Genomic DNA, 22,703 nt, shown 5'->3' on the forward strand with positions numbered 1-22,703 from the left:
AAAGTACTGCAGTGGAAGATCCTTGACAATTTTCAATGAGACATGCCAGTAACCACAACATACAGTCATACAAAAGCAGATTTTTAATTTAATTTGGCATTTAGCATGCTCTTATCTAGAGTGACTCACAGATTACATTTTCACATTTATACAGCTGGCTATTTTTAGCGAAGCAGGTCTGGCTAAGTACCTGGCTCCTGGGCACCATCACAATGGCAATGTCCCAGCTGGAAACGAACCCGCAACCTCTGAGCTGCAATCCCGCTTTCATTACCCATTATATTACATCAGTGAGAACGCTTATTTTAAAATCGGCAGTAAACTGCAGGGATTTAACATTTTGTTAAAATAAAGAATCATCTGATCCAGGTCTGGTACGTTGTGTCTAAGTGAATGGTGCCTAAAGGCATGTCCAGCTGCAAACGACCCAGAACCCCCCACTGCACACGACCCAGAACCCCACTGCACACACCCAGAACCCCCCACTGCACATGACCCAGAACCCCCTCTGCACACGACCCAGAACACCCCACTGCACACGACCCAGAACCCCCCACTGCACACGACCCAGAACCCCACTGCACCGACCAGAACCCTCTGCACACGACCCAGAACCCCCACTGCACACGACCCAGAACCCCCCACTGCACAGCACCTAACGGACCCTCAGGTCACAGAGACAGGCACCGTGTGTAGGTGAGCTCGCTGCAGTTTCGTACCCTCTACCGCACAGAAACCGAACAGCTGCCCTGCTCATCCTCCGTTCAGTATCTCACTGCCAGAACCGCGCTCGCCCCCCACTGCTCATCCTCAGTTCAGTATCTCAGGCTCAGCGCTCTGCTATGCTGTTGTGTTGTTACAGCTTGTCAATGTCGATGTCAACATTTGCTGTGAGTGTATTTATGATTCAATATGTTCGTGTTTTTGGCACCGATGGTGGAAAAGCATTTTCTCACGGAGGACGATAATTTATCTGCCCATTAAAACACTTGAAAGCTCTGCTTCTGAATAACTGTGATGGGGACGTTCATTTATCCCACCTGCCTGTTCGATGTAAACAAAGGACAGGTATACTTCCATCATCTGCATTAGGGCTTATTGTTTTAAATTGGTGGATGGAGGTTTGTACTGAATTTTGGTTCTTCAGGTTTAAAAAATAAAAATAAAAAATCGCCCCTGTATTGCACTGTGACTGCCCCGCTTCCAAACCACTATTTCTGAAGAAATGCGATGACTGTGATGCCGTCTCACCCACCTTAACCTGAACTCGCACGTACAGCAAATGGCTATGGGCAGGAGCATCTGCTAAATGACTAAATTGTTTTCTGTAAAAGTGCAGAGGAGGAGGAGGAGGAGAGGGAGAGGGGTCTTTGGGCTGTGAACGGATGTGGGCTGTGCTGTAGCTGCCTCTCGTGGCACGGCAGGGTCCGAGCTGCGGATCCCGCTGACTGATAATCCTGGGCCCTGTTTCAGGAAGCAGGATTACTGGGTTAGCTGGATAACTGCTCTGAGTAAAACCTGGGACCCTCCAAAAATCTGGAACATGGACTGTAGTAAAAAAAAAAAAAAAAAAAAAAAAAACTCAGGAACTGAGTAATCCTGCTTCCTGAAACACCCCCAGGGCCCTCTCTCATCCTGGCTGAGGTGTCCCAGGCCCTCTCTCATCCTGGCTGAGGCGTCTTTACAGTGAGGGCTTAATAAAGGGTCGGAGCTGGTCTGGGACACGTGCGGGGGGGGGCTGTGGATTGTCCAGATCAACATTTCTCTGATACGCAGGGCTGTGTGTATGTGTGAGAACGTGAATCTGTACCACACTGAGGTACTTTCTTCTTACCGGTCCTCAAATACTGTAACACAGAATGAGGCATTAGAACCACATGCATTTTTAAAGTCCCACCATCATCACATCATAAGTCCCCATAAAGCTGGGAACAGGTTCTGCTGTACACTCAGTCCCTGTAACGCGGGGAAAAGCAGGTTCTGCTGTACAAAGAGTCCCTGTAACACTGGGAAAAGCAGGTTCTACCTTTACGCTACAAGTGAAAGTTACAGCAGCCCGGAGGTTCAATTTGAACCTTGAATTTCCCCTCTCTAATGGTCCATGGCTTGTGTGGAAACCCCCTGGTGTTGGTGTGATGTGACACCGTGGATGCTCAGACCCGCTCCTGCACAATCCAGCTGCACAAGCAAAGATATATAACTGTTCATCATGGCAGGATTACATAATAAATTTAACAGAGATGTGTGAGAGTGGAAGCGTAAATTACATTAATAGTGCATCAGTGTGGATAACTGTGATCTATCTGCAACTCCAGGCTACAATGAACATGAGTGATGACGGCCTTACATAACATTTAAAAACACAGAACTATTAGACCCTATTTAATCATGTTGCGCTCATTCGCAGTTGAAGCGGCACTTTAATTAACATCTCAGAAGGAAAGCGATCTCCTCTTTGGCTCGGCCAGAAGGAAATGCTGGGTGTCGGTTTTCACCCTGAGGGCATGCATTCCATACTCACAGACCTTCAGACGCAGGAGGGATTCGTTCCCTGTTTGCTGGTAATGGATCTGTTCTTCTTTCCGTCGTTCTGGAATCTTCTTCTTGGCAGCTGGCTGAGAGGCGTCTTGCTGAGGTCCTGCAGGTTTATGGTCCATTTGAGCTTCGGTGGCAAGTTTAATATGAAAATTAGGGTGTGAAGTCACTGTGTAACTGTGTGGAATGCTGGGGAATTTACAGTTAAATCAAAGGGGGATGGAAAAGAGGACGGGAAAAAAAATTAACTTGAAGGAAGCTACGCTAACGCTCATACTTACACGGTGCGGTGACTGACTTAATGTAATTAATTTAATTAGTGACCCGTGGACACGAGCGTAATTAGCAGTGAAAGTGCTGTTAAAAGAGCGTTCAGAGAGATAACCGCAGGAAGGGCGGCTGATGCTGTTGACGGCTGAGGAGGCAGTGTGGTGTTGGGGGCTGGACTGTGTGGTGCTTAGGAGGCAGTGTGGTGTTGGGGATTGGACGGTGTGGTGGTCAGGAGGGAGTGTGGTGTTGGGGACTGGACTGTGTGGTGCTCAGGAGGCAGTGTGGTGTTGGGGACTGGACTGTGTGGTGCTCAGGAGGCAGTGTGGTGTTGGGGACTGGACGTGGTGCAGGTGTGGGACGCTGTGTGGTGCTCAGGAGGCAGTGGGGTGTTGGGGCGGGACTGTGTGGTGCTCAGGAGGCAGTGGGTGTTGGGGGCTGGACTGTGTGGTGCTCAGGAGGCATGTGTGGGTGTTGGGGGACTGGACTGTGTGGTGCTCAGGAGGCAGTGTGGTGTTGGGGACTGGACTGTGTGGTGCTCAGGAGGCAGTGTGGTGTTGGGGCTGGACTGTGTGGTGCTCAGGAGGGAGTGTGGTGTTGGGGCTGGACTGTGTGGTGCTCAGGAGGCAGTGTGGTGTTGGGGACGTGTGCAGGGTGTGTGTGCTCAGGAGGCAGTGTGTGGGTGTTGGGGCAGTGTGGGGCTGTTGTGCTCAGGAGGCAGTGTGGTGTTGGGGACTGGACTGTGTGTGCTCAGGAGGCAGTGTGGTGGGTTGGAGGAGGCAGTGTGTTGACGTGCTCAGGAGAGGCAGTGTGGTGTTGGGGCGGACTGTGTAGTGCTCAGGAGAGAGGCAGTGTGGTGTTGGGGACGGGACTGTGCGGTGCTCAGGAGAGCAGGGTGTGGTGTTGGGGACGGGACTGTGTGGTGCTCAGGAGAGGAGGCAGTGTGGTGTTGGGGACGGGACTGTGTGGTGCTCAGGAGAGGAGGCAGTGTGGTGTTGGGGACGGGACTGTGTGGTGCTCAGGAGAGGAGGCAGTGTGGTGTTGGGGACGGGACTGTGTGGTGCTCAGGAGAGGAGGGTGTGGTGTTGGGGACGGACTGTGTGTGCCTCAGGAAGAGACGGCATTCATGGGAGGATGGTGCGGAGTGTGGTTGGACGTGGAAAGGAGATGTGGTTGGACGATGCTCAGGGAGGAGGTGGTGGACGCTGTGTGCAGAGGTTGTGGGTGGGCGGATGTGGGGTCCGGAGGGAGGAGTGTTTGGAGGACTTGTGTGCTAGAAGAGAGGTGTGGGACGGTGTGCTCAGGAGAGGAGCAGGGGGTTGGGGAGACTGTGCTAGGAGAGTGTGTGGGCGGACCTGACTAGCAACCGTAGCAGGACACACACAACATCAACATAGAACAACTAACCACACTCCATCAGCCTTAATCTAAACTAATCCATCAGCCACAACAACACCTCCAATCACTTAACTTTGAACCACCTAACCCTAACCCTCACCCATTAACCTAACTCCAATAGACAGCGTAAATTCTAATAGACAATTAATTCACAAGCAGCACAGACAAAGGAGAACCTAGGACTGATCGGACTGATTAAAGCTCCTGGTCTGGGAATATGGGACGTTCATTCTCCATGGCATGCATAGCTATGACACACTGCGGACTTCAAGATGTAGTTTTTTTTTTTTTTACATAATTGATTTTCTACTTACCCGCAATGCTATTGATCGGTGCTAACAGTTTTTTCTCTCTCTCTCATTCACGTCATTTTGTGAGATATATGGCTGGTCACTTCATTTGGCATTAGCCTTCACATCCAAAATCAATGAGAGCATGTAGGGAACATGTAACAGTCAAAAAAGCATGCAAATATGAAGTTTTGCTGGAAGCACGATGAGAAAAAGCACCAGCTTTTCGGTCGTTTCTGAGCATGGTCTGGTTAACGTTCAGCGCAAGGGCGAAAAACTCAAAGGTTTCTCAGAGGTCACAGAGGCCAGGCGCTGAATCTTTCATGAAGTTCAAGCGAAGGGTTCAGCAGAATCCAGCGATTCTCTGTGGTCAGAAAGCTGTAAATTAGTCATGAGCGGCTTTGGCGCCTTTCAGTGCTAGCATTACGTTTCCACCGGCTTCTCAGACCGTCTCTGCCTCCCTGCGTGGGTTCCTGAGTGAGGCTGAACGTGACATAGCCAAATAAATGCTGGCTAAAGAGGCGTGGATATTAAATGCACATTTACAATATGGGATTATGAAATTAGATTTCTCTAGTTTATTACCATAATGGTGTTTTGCAGACTACACTATGGGTTTATGAAATTATATCCTGAATATTTTTTTATTTCAATGATTTACCATATAAATTATGCATTATATTTGAGCAGAGCTATTTTCTGAAATCCTCCCTATTATAATAAACCCTTCACAATATCCACAAAACTTTCACCAAATGATAATGCCATGTACAGGATCAAATGTCAGCATGAGCTACAATCTGTGTGTTTTTGATGTGGTTTGACAATGCAATTAACTTGACATGTCTGCAGCTAACAGGTTGTGACTTTTCCCACAACAGGATGGAACATGTCTAAACTAAAAAAAAAAAAGAATATGAAATAACATCAATTTCAATAAAGCAATTATATTCACACCATAACCCACGTGCAAGAATAACATGAAACCGTGACAAATGTGCTCTTAAAAGTAGAATATATAGAAGCGGAGAGCAAATTTGTCTCAAGAAAACAAATTCATGAATTACAGGAACATTTAACACACTCCACTCAACTGAATTAGCTTAATTTGATAAAAGTTATTCCGCTATATTGCCAGTTTATTGAAATTATATGCACAAAAATGTTTTGAAACATGAAAAGTAACATTCAAGTTATTTCGTAACTTTTAGGTGCTAAACTTGGAGAGATTTCAAACTACAGTTACTACTGTTAGAATGCATTTTATTAGGTTATTACACTAAGCCTGAGGGGGGAATAATCCATGTTTTATCCCCCAGCATACATAAAGGTGCCATTTATTCACACCCAGTGAATAATTAATTAAAATACCTTAACCTTTCTGGCATAAGCAAAATGCCCGCGGCTAACTTATTTCAAAAGAAACCTCTATTTTCATCAACGAAATAAAATTATTTGATATATTCATTCACGTGCAGTATGACAGGACCCCTTTGGTTAGCAGCTTAATTCTCAGAGGCCAGCGTGAAGGTAGTAAAATTTCAGCGGAGTCTAAGGGGCTTGTGTTTACTGTCCCTGCAGATCGTGTTCCGCAAGATCAGCGATGTGAAGCGTGAGGAGGAGGAGCGGCTGAGGAGGAAGAACGAGGCGCCGCTGAACCTGCCGCCGGACCACCCGGTGCGGCGGCTGTTCCAGCGCTTCCGGCAGCAGAAGGAGGCGCGCATGGCGCTGGAGCGGAGCGAGCCGGAGGCGCTCGAGCCCGACGTGGAGAAGGGCGTCGCCCGCGTCACGCAGGCCACCGCCCACCACGTCATCGCCACCACCAGCATCGTCACGGTGACGGAGAGCCCCGCCACGCCCATCCCCTCCGTCTCGTCCTCCGCCTCCACATCAGGGGGAGGGGGGGGGCTCGCCAACCGCGCCAAGCTCCAGGCCCCCGCCCCCGCGGCCGGCCAGCCCGGGAGCAAGTCCGCCGAGCCCGCCAAGGGCAAGGGCTGGGGCCGCTTCAAGGACGCCACGGGCAAGATGGACACCTGGACCAAAGTGTCCAAGGCCGAGTCCATGGAGACGCTGCCGGAGAGGGCCAAGGCCTCCGCCCACGAGGAGGCGTCGCTGAAGAAGACCGACTCCTGCGACAGCGGCATCACCAAGAGCGACCTGCGGCTGGACAGCGTGGGGGGGGAGGCGCGCACCCCCCAGGACCGCAGCCCCGTGCAGCCCGAGGCCCGGCACGCCTTCTACCCCATCCCCGAACACTCGCTCCAGGCCTCGCTCCTGGAGCTCAAGCACGAGCTGAAGGAGGAGATGAAGGCCCTGGAGGGCCGCATGGCCGGCCTGGAGAGCCAGCTGGCCGAGGTGCTGAGAATACTCAAGTGCAGGAGGGCCCCCAGCTCCCCCCGGCCCCTCTTCGAGATCTCGCGTCCCGCCTCCCCCGAGTCCGACAAGGAGGACATCTTCTCGTGAGCCGCTCTGAGAGAGACACCGTTTGTTTCCATGTCCTGAAGTTAAGCGCACGGGGCCTTTGGGGTGGCCGCCGCGGTTCTGCATGGGCAGGGAACCGACGCGACTTTCAGCCACTGAGCGCACCGCGCACCACCTGAGCCCGGAATCAGGCTGGAGGGAGTTCCTCTCGGCTCAGTCCTCGGCCCGGCGCCGCATTGCTGGCACGCCCATAGGCGAAGAATGGCAAAGCCTGGGCTAAACTGGATCGCAGCTCCATTTTGAGTTCTGTTTGTCGAGTAGAAGTAGCTGTACACAGTATTTTCAGTTCCAACGGATCTTCTTTTATAGAGTTTCAAAGCAGATTTATATTTTTTATTAACATACAGTAGCCCTATGGGCAATTCTATCATCATCTGTCCTTACGGTTTCTGAAGGATAATTTCTACCTTTTTTTCTGGCTTTTTTACTTTGCTACTTGCTTTTTCCAGCTGATTAGTCTTCAGTAGTTCTTTTTCCACCCAGGTGGAAAAGATCACCATCATGAATGAGAGCTCAGGACAATTATTTTTGTGTTTGGTTTATCCCTCGTCTTGAACAAGTCTGCATATTTTGTTCCTGCGAGTTCATCGCTTGTTTCGTTTGTGCTCTGCGTTTTCGTGTGCTTTCATACGTTAAGAAAACATCACGAACCAAACAGATTTGCACAGAATTTAGTTAGGAACTCAAATGAATTGTGTCTTTTGCACTTAAATATTCTTTGACCTGATAATGTTCTGGTGACGACACGTTATTTGCATGTGGAAGGGGGTTGCATCCTTGCCGTTTTTTTGCGACTGCTCTCTTCGGACCTCGTGAAACGTCAAGATCGTCAAGTGTACATAACATGAAGCTGTGTTTCACAACACCACAAGTACACACACACACACACACATGTGCACTGACACACACACACACGTTTTCTCATAAAGAGGGTCTTCCAAAAAAAAAAAACACTTGCTCGCAGCCAAGCAGGTCTGATGTTTAAGCTTACACGTGCATCTCTCTTCCTTGTGGCCTTGACTGTTTTATAGTACGTTCATTCTTCACAGTCCCCCGGGTGAACCCACAGTTCAGAAAGTGAGGCAAACCCGGTGTGTGTCCTTCATTCTGCAAACCAGCTTCTCAGTGTTCTTCTGTAACGGACCGTAGCGGTTCTTTAATTCATCCGCCCCCCCCATTCTGCTGCTCGCTGGACCTGTCCAGTCCTGCGTAGAGCCTGCAGGGTACAGATGCGGGTCCCTGCTAACACACACAAAGCCAGACAACCCCAGACCCCTCTATGGCTGGTTTGGGTGATTTACGCCTGATATGTATACGAGGTTCGCAATATAAGCAGTACAGGGGCTCGTCCAATGAAGCAAATCTCATTCATTTCAATGAACAACTCCATTCGCCCAAAAAGTCCTTAATCGGTTCCCTCGGTAGAAACGGTTAATTTCCCCAGTTTTTGTTATGGCTGACGCAGAAGCTGATCCTTTACATCAAAGACTTCCGCTGTGGTTCGGTACCCAGCGTCTGTATCCTGAAAAGGAAGAACACTTGCATGTCTCTTTGAACCCACAGCGCTACTGTCCAAAGGAGTTTAATTCCCCATCACAGAGGCTAAGGATCGGCTATTACTGGAGGAAGACACTCAGAATAGCCGTGTCAAGAGCCGCTGTTCTGGATTAAAATAGCATCTACTTGAATGAATGCCATCATATCAGAACTTAGCCTCGCATTAAACTGCAAGCTATAACCCGGGGGGTATGTGGGGGTTATATGTGAGCTTCGACAGAACGCTTCACTCAATCAATGAATCAGGCTCTGAAGTGCACAGCTCATCTTAAAACAGTCACCATCATCTGAAATGATGAAACGGTCATATTTAATCTTGCTGTTATAGAGCTGTTTTATCAATGCAATTCTCAGTCTCAGAATCTGGAATTCAAAATAATATCTCTGTAAATAATTGATGAATGCATGGTGAAAAATCAATTTAATCAAAAAATATTAGGTTATTATTGCCTTGTGATTACGTAAAACTTATTAATCTGATGCAAATGGAAACAATGTTTTGCATTTCGTAGGCGCCATTGATATTAGCCTTTACTCCTATATTACATTCAGTCAATGGCATCAAACAATCAGCTGAATGCTCTCCCAAACTGTTCAAATCTCTCCAAAAGGTCCAGAGAAGTAACATTTCTAGCCAGTTTATACATTGTCTGTACCTCAGCGAAATCCATAAACTGTCAAATGAAGCAGTTTAGCCTCAATGTTACTTCAGCTTTTTATTTTTTACTAAAGGGCAGAAGTGTTCAGTATCAGGCTTCAGTCTGAGCAGTTTTATAACGACGGCAGACAGCGTTCATTATGGGGAGAACAGAGCACCCCTGACACTCATGTACAGTCTCTGACATATGAATGTTACCCAAAACCTTATTTTCATCATGCAAATTTAAATATTGTATTGGGGGGGGGTTGTCTTACGCTTAAATACGGGAATTTAGCAATAATCCACTCAAGTGTTTCGGGTCCACCCAAAAAAAAATAAACATCACATCAAGCTATTGAAACGAGAAGTTTAGCGGGATTTTACTGTAATCTATTTATCACTTTTATTTTAAATGAAGGTGAAATAAAATGAACGGTAACATCATGTAAGCAAGCCCCCCTGGGCTAATGCGTTCAGCACTGATGTCCAAAGTGAGGCGGACTGCAGCATAACAAAGCCCCAGAAACACACACCTGCCTGCATTATCATCCGCGTCCAGCAATAACACTGTGGGCCACGCCCTCCTGTGGCAGGCGAATGTACTCTCGCAATCCGCTTCTCCCCAAAAAGCACCCCGACGGGGAACAGAGCACAGAGCAGCGGCTCGTTCCGCACCTCTAATGGAAAGAACTTTAGGGGGGGTTAGAGAGCCCAGAAATTAACTTCTTAGGGGAAAACGAAAATAAAAGTTCTCATAATGATCGCACTCTTCTTCAGGAAGACGGAATCAGAACGGTCGCCGGCAGTGTGTGAATCCTGACAGCATCTTTCAGTTCCACCCGCAAGCCTCTGGCCATCTCAACACGCTGAAATGATGAAAGCGGATTGGATCATCACAAAATCACTGACACAAGCGCTGAGCAAAGTGTTTTATTGCATCAATTTACTGTCAAGAGGTAAAAAAACTAAAACAAAAAACACATTTACAGGGGCCACTGCAGATAGAGATATCTAAATTAGAGAACCCTCCCCCTTCCTGACCCCACCCCGACCCCTGATGTCACAGAAGTAACAGTAGATTCAGTAGTCTCCATGCATGAGCATTGCAAGCGTATTTGCCGGCTTTTGGCCGTGACCTTTGACCTTACCTGTCCATTGTCAAGCACCAAAAACCTTTGACTTGATTTTTACGTTGCACTTGTAATACGTTTCTTTGAGCATGAACAATAAAGACAAACTATTAGGAACTATTTTTGTGGTCAGCCTTCGATGCTGCCAGGTAGTAAAGTATTTACCGTTTTGGAATGTCATATTAAGAAGAAAGGGAAGAATAATTAAATATAAATAATAAATATGTGGACACTGCGTGACTTATGCACATGGTATTGTATTATTATATTTCCTGTATTGAAAACTTTTAACTACTGTAAGCACAAATAAAGAGTATTTGTAAAGACATGTAAAATATTATTTATAATAATAAACTATTTTATACATGGGCACATTTGGGTTTGTTCTGGTCTCCCACTGCTTTCCCGCCAACAGAACGGAACGTTTAAAAGGCGCCGTGGTCAGCAGGGTTATTCCAGAGCTGAACGCTGGTCTTTCACTCCAGTGAAAGTAGCCCGGTGGGGTGTGGCAGAGCTGCTGATGCGATCTAGAAAACCCCGACAGCTATTCCACCGGACCCCGCAGAACACCCGAGATCTGGGCACTGCAGCGTCCAATGGAACGACGGCCTGGTGTAGCAGACTCGTTACCACAACACCACCGTAACCATGCACCGGAAACCATAGCGACACCGCAACTGACAAATCTGAATTGCCAGGTACATACAGTACATTAACCACAGTACAGCAGGAAATTGTACAGTACTAATACAGCAGACTCATCCAAAGATAAACGACTGGCATTTTTTTCCCATATCAAAATATCAGATACTGCATATATATATAAATAGGTCTTTCACCGTTTAAAGTTTGATTCTCCTGTGAATTTTTAAAATGTGGGCCATTAGTTTTTTGAACAAGCCTCAACATTTCTGCCCAAATGCTGAGATGACTCACTGTGTCTTATAAGCGGGGAAACGCCACCAGTATAATAAATCTTGAGAAGTCATGGATGCAATTTAAGCAAAAACAACACAGCAGTAAGAGAGGCTTGGACAGGAGCGTGCTCAGTGGGGCTTGGACAGGAGCGTGCTCAGTGGGGCTTAGACAGGAGCGTGCTCAGTGGGGCTTGGACAGGAGCGTGCTCAGTGGGGCTTGGACAGGAGCGTGCTCAGTGGGGCTTGGACAGGAGCGTGCTCAGTGGGGCTTGGACAGGAGCGTGCTCAGTGGGGCTTGGACAGGAGCGTGCTCAGTAGGGCTTGGACAGGAGCGTGCTCAGTGGGGCTTGGACAGGAGCGTGCTCAGTAGGGCTTGGACAGGAGCGTGCTCAGTGGGGCTTGGACAGGAGCGTGCTCAGTGGGGCTTAGACAGGAGCGTGCTCAGTGGGGATTGGACAGGAGCGTGCTCAGTGGGGCTTGGACAGGAGCGTGCTCAGTGGGAGTCAGAGTTGAAAGCACACTGGAGCCCGACGCGCTGGAGCCTGTGTGTGAGACTGCAGGAGCCTAAAGGGCCCCTTCACCTGAGCCTCTGGAATCGGCCTACAGGGGAATCTATCAGCACAGCACAGCTCTGGGGCAACAGGGGGATTGTGGGAAAGGGAAATCACCCAATGACCTCACCAGCTCACTTGGACCAGCTAGAGACAGATGTACCATGCCATGGGATATGACACAAGGTGAGCACGGTACAAAGACAAGCATAGTCCAAAATAACACCCATCTCCGGTTATTGTCAAAAACAAACTCACAGGCCAGTGTGGACTGATCCCCAAACAGTGAATCTGACATGTCCAAAAAAACAGAACTCCTGATAAAGTCCCCTTGAGAACGCATTCTGTGGAATGAAATTATTTTTACACCGGTAATCCGCCCCTAATCGGGCCGCGCTCTTATGATAAGCCATTTAAAGCGTGATGCTGCAGAGGGGCGTCCCGCGCAGGACTCGTGTCCCCGAAACTTCGCGGGCTCATTCCTGCGGCAGTAATTAAGGGGGATTTCGCTCAGACCCGCTCGCTAATCAGATTACCGCCAAAGATCTGCGTCATCCCTTCTACCCCGCGAAACTGACACGCGATCGGGCGGAGACGGCAACCTGCACGCAGCACGAACAAAACCAGCGCCCTTTTCACTGCTGCATCATGGGTAAGCCATCTGACGAAGAGGCGACTTATTGCCCTTTTAACTGCTGCATCATGGGTAAGCCACCTGACGAAGAGGTGACTGATTGCCCTTTTAACTGCTGCATCATGGGTAAGCCACCTGACGAAGAGGTGACTGATTGCCCTTTTAACTGCTGCATCATGGGTAAGCCACCTGAAGAAGAATGGACTGATTGCCCTTTTAACTGCTGCATCATGGGTAAGCCACCTGAAGAAGAATGGACTGATTGCCCTTTTAACTGCTGCATCATGGGTAAGCCACCTGAAGAAGAATGGACTGATTGCCCTTTTAACTGCTGCATCATGGGTAAGCCACCTGAAGAAGAATGGACTGATTGCCCTTTTAACTGCTGCATCATGGGTAGGCCACCAGAAGAGAGTGGACTGATCAAGCCGCATATGACACTGAGCGCTGGTAGTTAGCCACTGACTGACTGACCGGTCCATCGGCTCTGAGCGCTAATCGTGGATCCTGGGGAGGAACGCTCTGTATGAGACAGACCATACAGCAGTGAAAGTGTGGGGGAATACTGAGGAAATATAGTATCAGTAATATAGCGTCAGAGTTATGAACCAGAGGAAGAGTTAGCAGCTCCAGGAGTCTGTTCCTTTATAGACCTCAATACAAGGGAAACCCCTAGGCCTATTTTCAGTCTTCAGTTTTACTGAAAGCTCAACTTCACAAACAAAACAATGCCAGTGCTGAGGATGATACGCTACCAAGCTTAGTCACCGAGGGAAATTAATCTAAACTCAATTCATTCCAAAGAACACCATGAAAGAAGATTCCGGCAGGTTTTCAATGAACTCATTCAGCTCCATTAATTTCCTCGAGTGACCAAACTGAAATGGAACTGACCCCCTAACTGCACAGCACGCACCGTTCCCGGAGAGAGAACCGCGCGTGTCACGCACGGGACAGACAGAGCGTCTCCGTCTTTCACACACAGACGGGACTCGTGACATCACACGTCCTAAAGCCCGGCTGGTGTCAGTGCCCCATCACCTGGGGGGGGGGGTCTTCACCGTCTCGCAGACGAGTCTATCCGGGTCTGTCCCGCGCAGACAGCTGCTCCTTCCTGTCCTGCTCCAGACCAATCTGAGCGAAGCTGTACAGGAAGATGAGTATCGGCACGGCAACAGTGGACCAGCCTGCAGGGGAGACAAGCAGAGATATTAAATCCACACATTACACCCTTCACAGATATTAAATGCACACATTACACTCTTCACAGATATTAAATGCACACATTACACCCTTCAGATATTAAATGCACACATTACACCCTTCACAGATATTAAATGCACACATTACACCCTTCAGATATTCAATGCACACAGTACACCCTTCACAGATATTAAATGCATGCATTACACCCTTCAGTTCTGCTGCAGTAAGGGGGAGGGGGGGGGGTCTGACTGAGGTTTTCAAATTCATAAAACGATTCAAGTGAACCACAGAAGATTGTTCAGGTTGAGTTCTGTCGGCAGAACAAGGGGACACAGCGGGAGATTAGTGAATGGCAAATTCTGCACAGATATCAGGACATGTTTCCTCACACAGTGAGAGGAGAATCGTGCCCGGCCACACCATAGAGACAGAAACCCTGAGTGCCAGAGTCCAGGCCTGAGTACCAGAGTCCAGGCCTGAGTACCAGAGTCCAGGCCTGAGTGCCAGAGTCCAGGCCTGAGTGCCAGAGTCCAGGCCTGAGTACCAGAGTCCAGGCCTGAGTGCCAGAGTCCAGGCCTGAGTGCCAGAGTCCAGGCCTGAGTGCTGGGCCCCAGGCCTGGGCGGGCTGAACGGCCTGTATTAGCCAGGCCTGGGTGTGCTGAACTGCCTGTAGTCAATAGTCAATAAACAGCAGTCTCCTTGTGTTCTGCAGGTCTTGGGGAACCCATCCTGACGCCAGCCCTAATGTGACTGTAGCTGTACTCATCTCTAATATCTCTCTAAACTGAGCCCAAGTGGTGCTTTTCTCCCCATCTTAACTGCACTTCTGTGGCAAAATGGTGTCTGCTGAATTGCCAAATTGTAAATCGAAGGCCCCGTCTTGGGGAAAAGTTCTAGAGCTGTATCACAGCTAAATGAATAAAGATGGCACGCACACACACACACACATGCGCACACGTGCGCACACACCCACACCACACACGCGCACACACACACACACACACACGCGCACACACACACGCACACGCGCACACGCGCACACACACACACACACACACACGCACACGCACACACGCACACCACACACGCACGCACACGCACACGCACACGCACACATGCACACCCGCACACATGCGCACACACGCGCACACACGCGCACACACACACCCGCTCAGGCCCTGCGCTGGATGCTGTTCCTGTCTGACAGCTGAGCAGGATGATGTATGAGCGATGCAGGGTAGTGTGGACAAACAGAAATAAGGGGCCGCGGGAGAAATCCATCAGCCATACGGCGGGCGCGGTCACATCAGCGGGGCCGGCCGCGCGGCCAGGAAGCGTTTAACGCGCGGGAGGGGCGGGGGCGTGTTCGGCGGGAGGGATGGAAGCGTTTAACGCGCCCATCTCTCTGCGCGGGAGGGGCGGGGCCTGTTCGGCGACCGCTCGCAGGAAAAGAAGGATGTGTCCGTGGACTGCATCCATCCCACCCTCGCTGTGAAGCGCCTTCCCAAGCAATAAATCTGACGCATTACAGGATGCCTGGGGGGGAGAGGGGGGGCGCACCGGAGACAGTGTAAGCTCACGTGGAAATTCCTTTCAGCCTTTGAGTGCCCGAGTAATGAAACATCCCATCTACATCCCCAACAGCGAAGATGATTACACTCATCCACCGTGATTTGACTTCTCAAGGAGATACCGCCACATTACACAAAATAAGATATTTCATTGATTTTTTTTGTAACATCAAGCGCTCAGCATTATAGAGCTCAAGCTGACATTTATAGTTTAAATAATATTTAAGATGGCAGTGTTCTTTGTTGGGTCCTTTTTATATCTAACAGATTTGATATATAACATTTTAAAACTAACAGACACAATGCTATATCAAAGCTTCATTAGTCAAAAATGTACTGCAGGTATGCGGTACATCAGTTACATCAACTTGTTTGTAATGAGTTGAAGTGGTACTATGTTAACTTGCATTGTCCCTACCAAATAAACTACATGAAATGAAAATGAAACTTCTCTATACATAAAGCACCAAGGTAAACTAATCTGAATGACTGGTTTTGAGATTTTGCTTTATTTCAGAATGCTGCTTCAATTCCACAGTCCTCACAGGCACCATCTTGTACAGCACATTTGGACTGCGGGAGGACATGGCCTGTTATTCAGCCAATCAGGTCTCACACAGCATGACCACCAGCCAATCAACGAGGGGGAAGACTGACCATCCAGGGTTTAGGTACACAGCTGATTTGGACCCGTGTGAAAGTGACATTTCACAGACTTCACCTCTTCAGACACCAGTTAAATTACTTCAGATTACGAGTTCATTTTAAAATATCGATCTATTTTCACCAATACCCAAAAAAAACGAAATCCTTCTTTGGAATGACTGTGCTTTCTGGCTGACAAACATGTTTTGTTGAAAATTCTCAGGGATCTGCAGTTTGCAAGTACTGCTGGCAATCTGAAAAGCTGAATGCCTTCAGATACGCATTGGACCCTGGTCAGGACTGAACAGGCCCTGCAGATGTAGTCTCCAAGGCAACCTGAGGAGAGCAGTCTGTGGGCCGGGGCAGATGGGACGGGACGTGTCCTTTAAACGCTGGCAGGGCAGAATCTAATCTCCGCCTCCTCAGGCTCGCGGCCCCCCGCGGGCGGAGGGGGGGGGCGGAGGAGTCTGTATGAGCTAAGTGATTGTGCCCCCCCCCCCACAGAGGAGACGTTACAGACTCAGATAAATGAGCCCATCAGACGCTATCGGCGCTAGCCTGGCTGCAGGACCGCGCGGCGGCTCGGTGCAGAAAGACCAGGCAGCCCGCGCGGCAGAGACTCGGGCTTATGGGGGATCCAGGGTCTCTGAGCGCTACGATGGCTAACGAACCGCGCGGCGCTGAATGAGCAACGTGGTCCGCAGGGCCGGGGGAGGGGAGGCAGGGAGGGGGATGCAGCGCGCGGGACCAGGACAGGCAGGGAGGGAGGGAGGGGGATGCAGCGTGCGGGACCAGCGGCAGGGAGGGAGGGAGGGGGATGCAGCGCGCGGGACCAGCACAGGCAGGGAGGGAGGGAGGGGGATGCAGCGCGCGGGACCAGCACAGGCAGGGAGGGAGGGAGGGGGATGCAGCGCGCGGTTTGTTAGCCATCGTAACGCTCAGAGAGCTCCAGGTGAGCCCATCTGACGGTCCAATCAGCAGCTTTAATTAATCAATGGAGCGCTGAGTAACGAGGCTGACCCCGGGCGTTCTGCAGAGAGAACACCGCCGCACACACCCAGCGGCTCCTCAGCCAATCACAAACACAGAGTGGGTACACCCAGCAGCTCCTCAGCCAATCACAAACACAGAGTGGGTACACCCAGCGGCTCCTCAGCCAATCACAAACACAGAGTGGGTACACCCAGCGGCTCCTCAGCCAATCACAAACACAGAGTGGGTACACCCAGCGGCTCCTCAGCCAATCACAAACACAGAGTGGGTACACCCAGCAGCTCCTCAGCCAATCACAAACACAGAGTGGGTACACCCAGCGGCTCCTCAGCCAATCACAAACACAGAGTGGGTACACCCAGCAGCTCCTCAGCCAATCACAAACACAGAGTGGGTACACCCAGTGGCTCCTCAGCCAATCACAAACACAGAGTGGGTACACCCAGCGGCTCCTCCTGTAAGACATACTGACGGGGGGTGTGGCTACTGACCGCTATTCACAAGGAATAAGAACATGTTAAAGATCAGAGTTTGCAGCAGCCATCAGCAGACATTCTAAACCTCAGTAGTTCACACTGGATACATTCTAGAGCAGTCTCACTGTCTGGCGTAAATACTGATCTGAACTGAGCTGAGCTGGCTTAAGAATTGTCACAGGAAAAAAAAAAAACAAAAGCATCCCACTGGCTACACTGGACCCTCCGGCCCTGCTTTCAGATTCAGCAGGTCTTCCCGACCAGGCCGGCCCGTTCTGGCTGTTAACGCGGACGATAAAAACTGTCTGTGATTGAGCGGAAGGTTCCAGCTGTGGGCTGGAGGGGGGGGGGCACTCAAGGTGACAGTCACCTCCAGCCTTTCTGCTGACTCCTCCACAGGGTATTCTGTCACAGCCAAAATTCTGTGGTCTGAACGGATGGGTCAGCAGAGGCAGGCTAATCGCTATTCCACAACCAACCCCCCTCCATCGCTATCGGATTACAGACAACCCGCCGCAGACAGAACCGCGCTTCGGAGCTCGCGTCCAGAGGGCAGCCCAACGGTGCTGTGAGGACACGGCTGGAAGAAATGAAATAAACCCGCCTCGGCGCATACACTCCTCCTCCTTTCAGGATTCACTCATGTATTCAGCAAGGAGGACTGCAAGGCTTCGTGCTGCTTCTGATTGGCTATCATCCTCTCCAAGCACGTGCGAGGGAATTCACCAGGTGTGCAGACATCCCTGGACTTAACGGAGCGAGGGCATGTTCACATCGGATCGAAACGGAAGGTGAAAGGAAACAAAAATACACCGAAAGCACGACTTACCGCGAACTCTGCCCGCGAGCCGAATCGATGGCAATCTAGCCACCGAAACGGGGGTCAGCGAACGCCCCGGGAGCCTGGAGCCAGCCGGGCGGCCCGGGACGGCCTCCGGGGGAATCAATGCAGCGCAGCATGCCTGCGGTACGGGCCTGTCCCATCTCAACACACGGGCTCCTCTCTAAGGGAACGGCCAGCTCCCAATCTCAACACACGGGCTCCTCTCTAAGGGAACGGCCAGCTCGCAATCTCAACACACGGGCTCCTCTCTCTAAGGGAACGGCCAGCTCCCAACCTCAACACACGGGCTCCTCTCTAAGGGAACGGCCAGCTCCCAATCTCAACACACGGGCTCCTCTCTAAGGGAACGGCCAGCTCGCAATCTCAACACACGGGCTCCTCTCTCTAAGGGAACGGCCAGCTCCAAACCTCAACACACGGGCTCCTCTCTAAGGGAACGGCCAGCTCCCAACCTCAACACACGGGCTCCTCTCTAAGGGAACGGCCAGCTCCCAATCTCAACACACGGGCTCCTCTCTCTAAGGGAACGGCCAGCTCCCAATCTCAACACACGGGCTCCTCTCTCTAAGGGAACGGCCAGCTCCCAACCTCAACACACGGGCTCCTCTCTAAGGGAACGGCCAGCTCCCAATCTCAACACACGGGCTCCTCCCTAAGGGAACGGCCAGCTCCCAATCTCAACACACGGGCTCCTCTCTAAGGGAACGGCCAGCTCCACTTTCCTCAGCAAAGCCCTCAAATTCCGATACAGGCCATTTTTTATTTAGGGTCTATCTGACGTACTGTTGCTATTTACGAAATAAAACCAGCATGCTTCTTGTTTAAAGTTGGTCCTTTTATTCTCGCAACACCAAATTCATTCACTCTGTGTGTGTGTGTGTGTGTGTGAGTGCGTGTGTGAGTGTGCGCGCGTGTGTGTGTGTGAGTGCGTGTGCGAGTGTGTGCGTGCATGTGCGTGTGAGTGTGAGTGTGTGTGTGCGTGTGTATGCGCACGTGTGTGTGTGTGAGTGTGCGTGCGCGCATGTGTGTGTGTGCATGTGTGTGTGTGTGTGTGTGCATGTGTGCATGCGTGTGTGTGTGAGTGCGTGCGTGTGTGAGTGTGCACGCATGTGTGTGTGTGTGTGTGTGCGTGTGTGCGCACGTGTGTGTGTGTGTGAGAGTGTGAGTGTGCGTGTGAGTGTGTGCGTGCGTGTGCGTGCATGCGTGAGTGTGAGTGTGCGTGTGCGCATGTGTGTGTGTGTGTGCGTGCGTGTGAGTGTGTGCGTGTGTGTGTGTGTATGTGTGTGCGTGCGTGCATGTGTGTGTGTGTGTGTGCGTGCTGGCTGAGAGCTGCGAGCAGGACTTTCCCGCACAGCGATATTAAAGGGGTTCTGAGTGTGGAACAGGGGGCAAGCTCGCATGGAATGCAGCGCTCACCTGCTGAGAATCCATCTGACTGAAAAAAAGGTTTATTTTCAGCGGAGTAGTCACAAAGCATTTCTGGCTTCACCTTTTCAGCGTGTGCACTTATTCGCAGATTTAGGAGTTCACAACACGATAGTAAATTCTGTTTTTTGTTGACTGGTTTTTTTTCTAATCTATTTGTTCTTCATTTTTTTAATGTGATTTTTTTCTTGGACTAGAGATATAAAGCTGAGGAACAACAAAGCAGGCATCAGATGTTAAAAAAAAATACTATGCTAGAGTATACCTGAATATACACTATATGGCCAAAGGTATGTGGACACCTGTGCATCACACCCATATGTGCTTTTTGAACATTCCAAAACAATTGGCATTAATATGAATTTGGACCCCCTTTTGCTGCTGTAACAGCCTCCACTCTTCTGGGAAGGCTTTCCACTAGATTTTGGAATATGGCTGCGGGGATTTTCTTTCATTCAGCCACGAGAGCATTAGTGAGATCGGGCACTGATATTGGGCGATAAGGCCTGGCTCCAATTCCAGTTCATCCCAAGGGTGTTTGATGGGGTGGAGGTCAGGGCTCTGTGCAGGCCAGTCATGCTAAAACGGGAAAGGGCCTTCCCCAAACCGCTGCCACAAATTCCCCTTCACTGGATCTAAGGGGCCCAGCCCCAGACCATTATTCCTCCGCCACCAAACTTTAGAGTTGGCACTGTGCATTTGGGCAATTAGCGTTCTCCTGGCATTCACCAATCCCAGATTCGTCCATTAGACTGCCAGATAGTGAAGCGTGATTCATCACTCAAGAGAACGCGTTTCCACTGCTACAGAGTCCAATGGCGGCGTGCTTTACACCACTCAGCTGATGCTTGGCACTACGCATGGTAATTTTAGGCTTGTGTGCAGCTGAGCACGAAGCTTCCGACGAACAGTTCTTGTGTTGACGTTGTTTCCAGAAGTAGTCTGGAACTCGGTAGTGAGCGTTGAAACCAACGACAGACTATTTTTTCACACTACATGCTTCTGCACTCGGCGGTCCCATTCTGTGAGCTTGTGTGGCCCACCGCTTCGCAGCAGAGCTGTTGTTGCACCGAGACGTTTCCACTTCAAAATAACAGCACTTACAGTTGACCAGGGCAGCTCTAGCAGGGTAGAAATTTGACAAATTGACTTGTTGGAAAGGTGGCATCCTATGACAGCGCCATGTTGAAAATCTCTGAGCTCTTCAGTATGACCCATTCTATTGCTAAGGCTTGTCTATGGAGATTGCACAGCCGTATGCTTGATTGTATGCACCTGTTAGCAGTGGGTGTGGTAGCCAAACCCACCATTTAGAAGGGGGGGTCCACATACATACTATTTTATACTTCAGAACACTTCAAACAGATGTCACTACCATAATACTACCACTTCACAATTCCTCCAGAGCGCAACTTACTGAAATATATTTTTAATGTACTTTCCCAGTTCTCCATTGCATTTGTCCAAAGATCAGATTGTATATCTGAAACTCTGTGCATCGTGACTATGTCTTCAGTCAGGGGTAACTGAGCACTGAATGCCTGAAGGGCTGAATGCCTCTCAGGAAATGTGCAGTGTGTGGAAGGGCCTGATTATCCTGTTGCGATTGATTTAAATTGCCCGGTCAAGGGGGGGGCAGGTTAATTAGGGGGGCAGGACCAATGGGGGCTGGGGGGGGGGAGTGGGGGGGGTCGAGAGCATGTCTCTCCACAAAGACGACCTGCCCGCTTCCCTCGATACCGGTCTGCACCCCGCGCTCCGCCCTGTGGGTGGCGTAGGGGGCGGGACCCTTCGACGAAACGCTTGACCCGGTGCAGATTGACAGCTCTGTGCAAACACCTGCGGTGCTGCACCTGTGAGGGGGGGGTGGGGGGGGGGGTGATTGCAGAGGACGGGCGTGTGACTGACAGAGCAGCAGCTTGTTCCGAGCCCCCGGGCTGGGTCACCTGCTCTCTGCAAAACCACCGTTTTTTTCTGCAGTCGCAGACTGCCGAATTTCCTCGGTCTGCCGGTCTTTGCAGAAATTAACGCGAGGGCTTAAATTTTTTTGAGAACGTGCTACATTAAACTAAATGACCTTTGACTGCTGTCCAAGGATAGGCTGTCATGTTATTTGTATATAGCTAATTTAGAGTCTGCTCTGCCCCCCAGAGAGGATGGGCGTTGAGTGCCTTGGCTTATCGACCAGATCTGTGATGTCACTGGGGAAGGACAAACCAGCCTCACTGATTGGGCCATGGCCTGTGGTGTACATCTGTCTGCAAAGGATTCTGGGAGTTCTGTCATCAGTCTTAAGAGAGTGGGACCCAGCTCCCCACTGGAGCACATGCAAGAGTTTTTGTTCTTTTTTTAATTGAAAATGAGCTGTAATCCTTACTGCTACGGGACGAGCTGGGCATTTAAACTGCTATCGCACCGGAATGCTGAGCCTGGCCTCCCTGCCTATGGCAGGGCTCTGCTGAGCACTGAAGCTGAGCCTGGCCTCCCTGCCTATGGCAGGGCTCTGCTGAGCACCGGAATGCTGAGCCTGGCCTCCCTGCCTATGGCAGGGCTCTGCTGAGCACCGGAATGCTGAGCCTGGCCTCCCTGCCTATGGCAGGGCTCTGCTGAGCACCGGAATGCTGAGCCTGGCCTCCCTGCCTATGGCAGGGCTCTGCTGAGCACCGGAATGCTGAGCCTGGCCTCCCTGCCTATGGCAGGGCTCTGCTGAGCACCGGAATGCTGAGCCTGGCCTCCCTGCCTATGGCAGGGCTCTGCTATCGCACCGGAATGCTGAGCCTGGCCTCCCTGCCTATGGCAGGGCTCTGCTATCACACCGGAATGCTGAGCCTGGCCTCCCTGCCTATGGCAGGGCTCTGCTATCACACCGGAATGCTGAGCCTGGCCTCCCTGCCTATGGCAGGGCTCTGCTGAGCACCGGAATGCTGAGCCTGGCCTCCCTGCCTATGGCAGGGCTCTGCTGAGCACCGGAATGCTGAGCCTGGCCTCCCTGCCTATGGCAGGGCTCTGCTGAGCACCGGAATGCTGAGCCTGGCCTCCCTGCCTATGGCAGGGCTCTGCTGAGCACCGGAATGCTGAGCCTGGCCTCCCTGCCCATGGCAGGGTTCTGCTGAGCACCGGAATGCTGAGCCTGGCTTCCTGCC

General features: G+C 50.6%; 2 protein-coding genes across 6 annotated transcripts in view; one reads left to right on the forward strand and one right to left on the reverse strand.

Annotated features, from left to right (window-relative positions):
• The window catches only part of kcnh1a (potassium voltage-gated channel, subfamily H (eag-related), member 1a), a 102,476-nt gene extending 91,956 nt beyond the window's left edge, over positions 1–10,520 (forward strand). For both annotated transcript variants that reach the window (XM_064317802.1, XM_064317803.1), the window contains one exon: positions 6,072–10,520. In XM_064317802.1, coding sequence (XP_064173872.1) covers positions 6,072–6,953 — 882 coding nt within the window. In that variant the 3' untranslated portion in view covers positions 6,954–10,520. The remainder of the gene's footprint in view (positions 1–6,071) is intronic.
• hhat (hedgehog acyltransferase) overlaps positions 1–22,703 on the reverse strand; it is a 125,670-nt gene that overhangs the window by 11,986 nt on the left and 90,981 nt on the right. For 2 of the 4 annotated variants that reach the window (XM_064317811.1, XM_064317808.1), the window contains exon 12: positions 13,080–13,587. In XM_064317811.1, coding sequence (XP_064173881.1) covers positions 13,478–13,587 — 110 coding nt within the window. In that variant the 3' untranslated portion in view covers positions 13,080–13,477. Of the gene's footprint in view, positions 1–10,622; positions 10,826–13,079; positions 13,588–22,703 lie in introns of those variants that run through there. The other 2 variants (XM_064317810.1, XM_064317809.1) reach the window with 2 other exon arrangements.

The sequence above is a fragment of the Anguilla rostrata genome, chromosome 18 (assembly GCF_018555375.3).
Source record: "Anguilla rostrata isolate EN2019 chromosome 18, ASM1855537v3, whole genome shotgun sequence".
Taxonomy (NCBI): domain Eukaryota; kingdom Metazoa; phylum Chordata; class Actinopteri; order Anguilliformes; family Anguillidae; genus Anguilla; species Anguilla rostrata.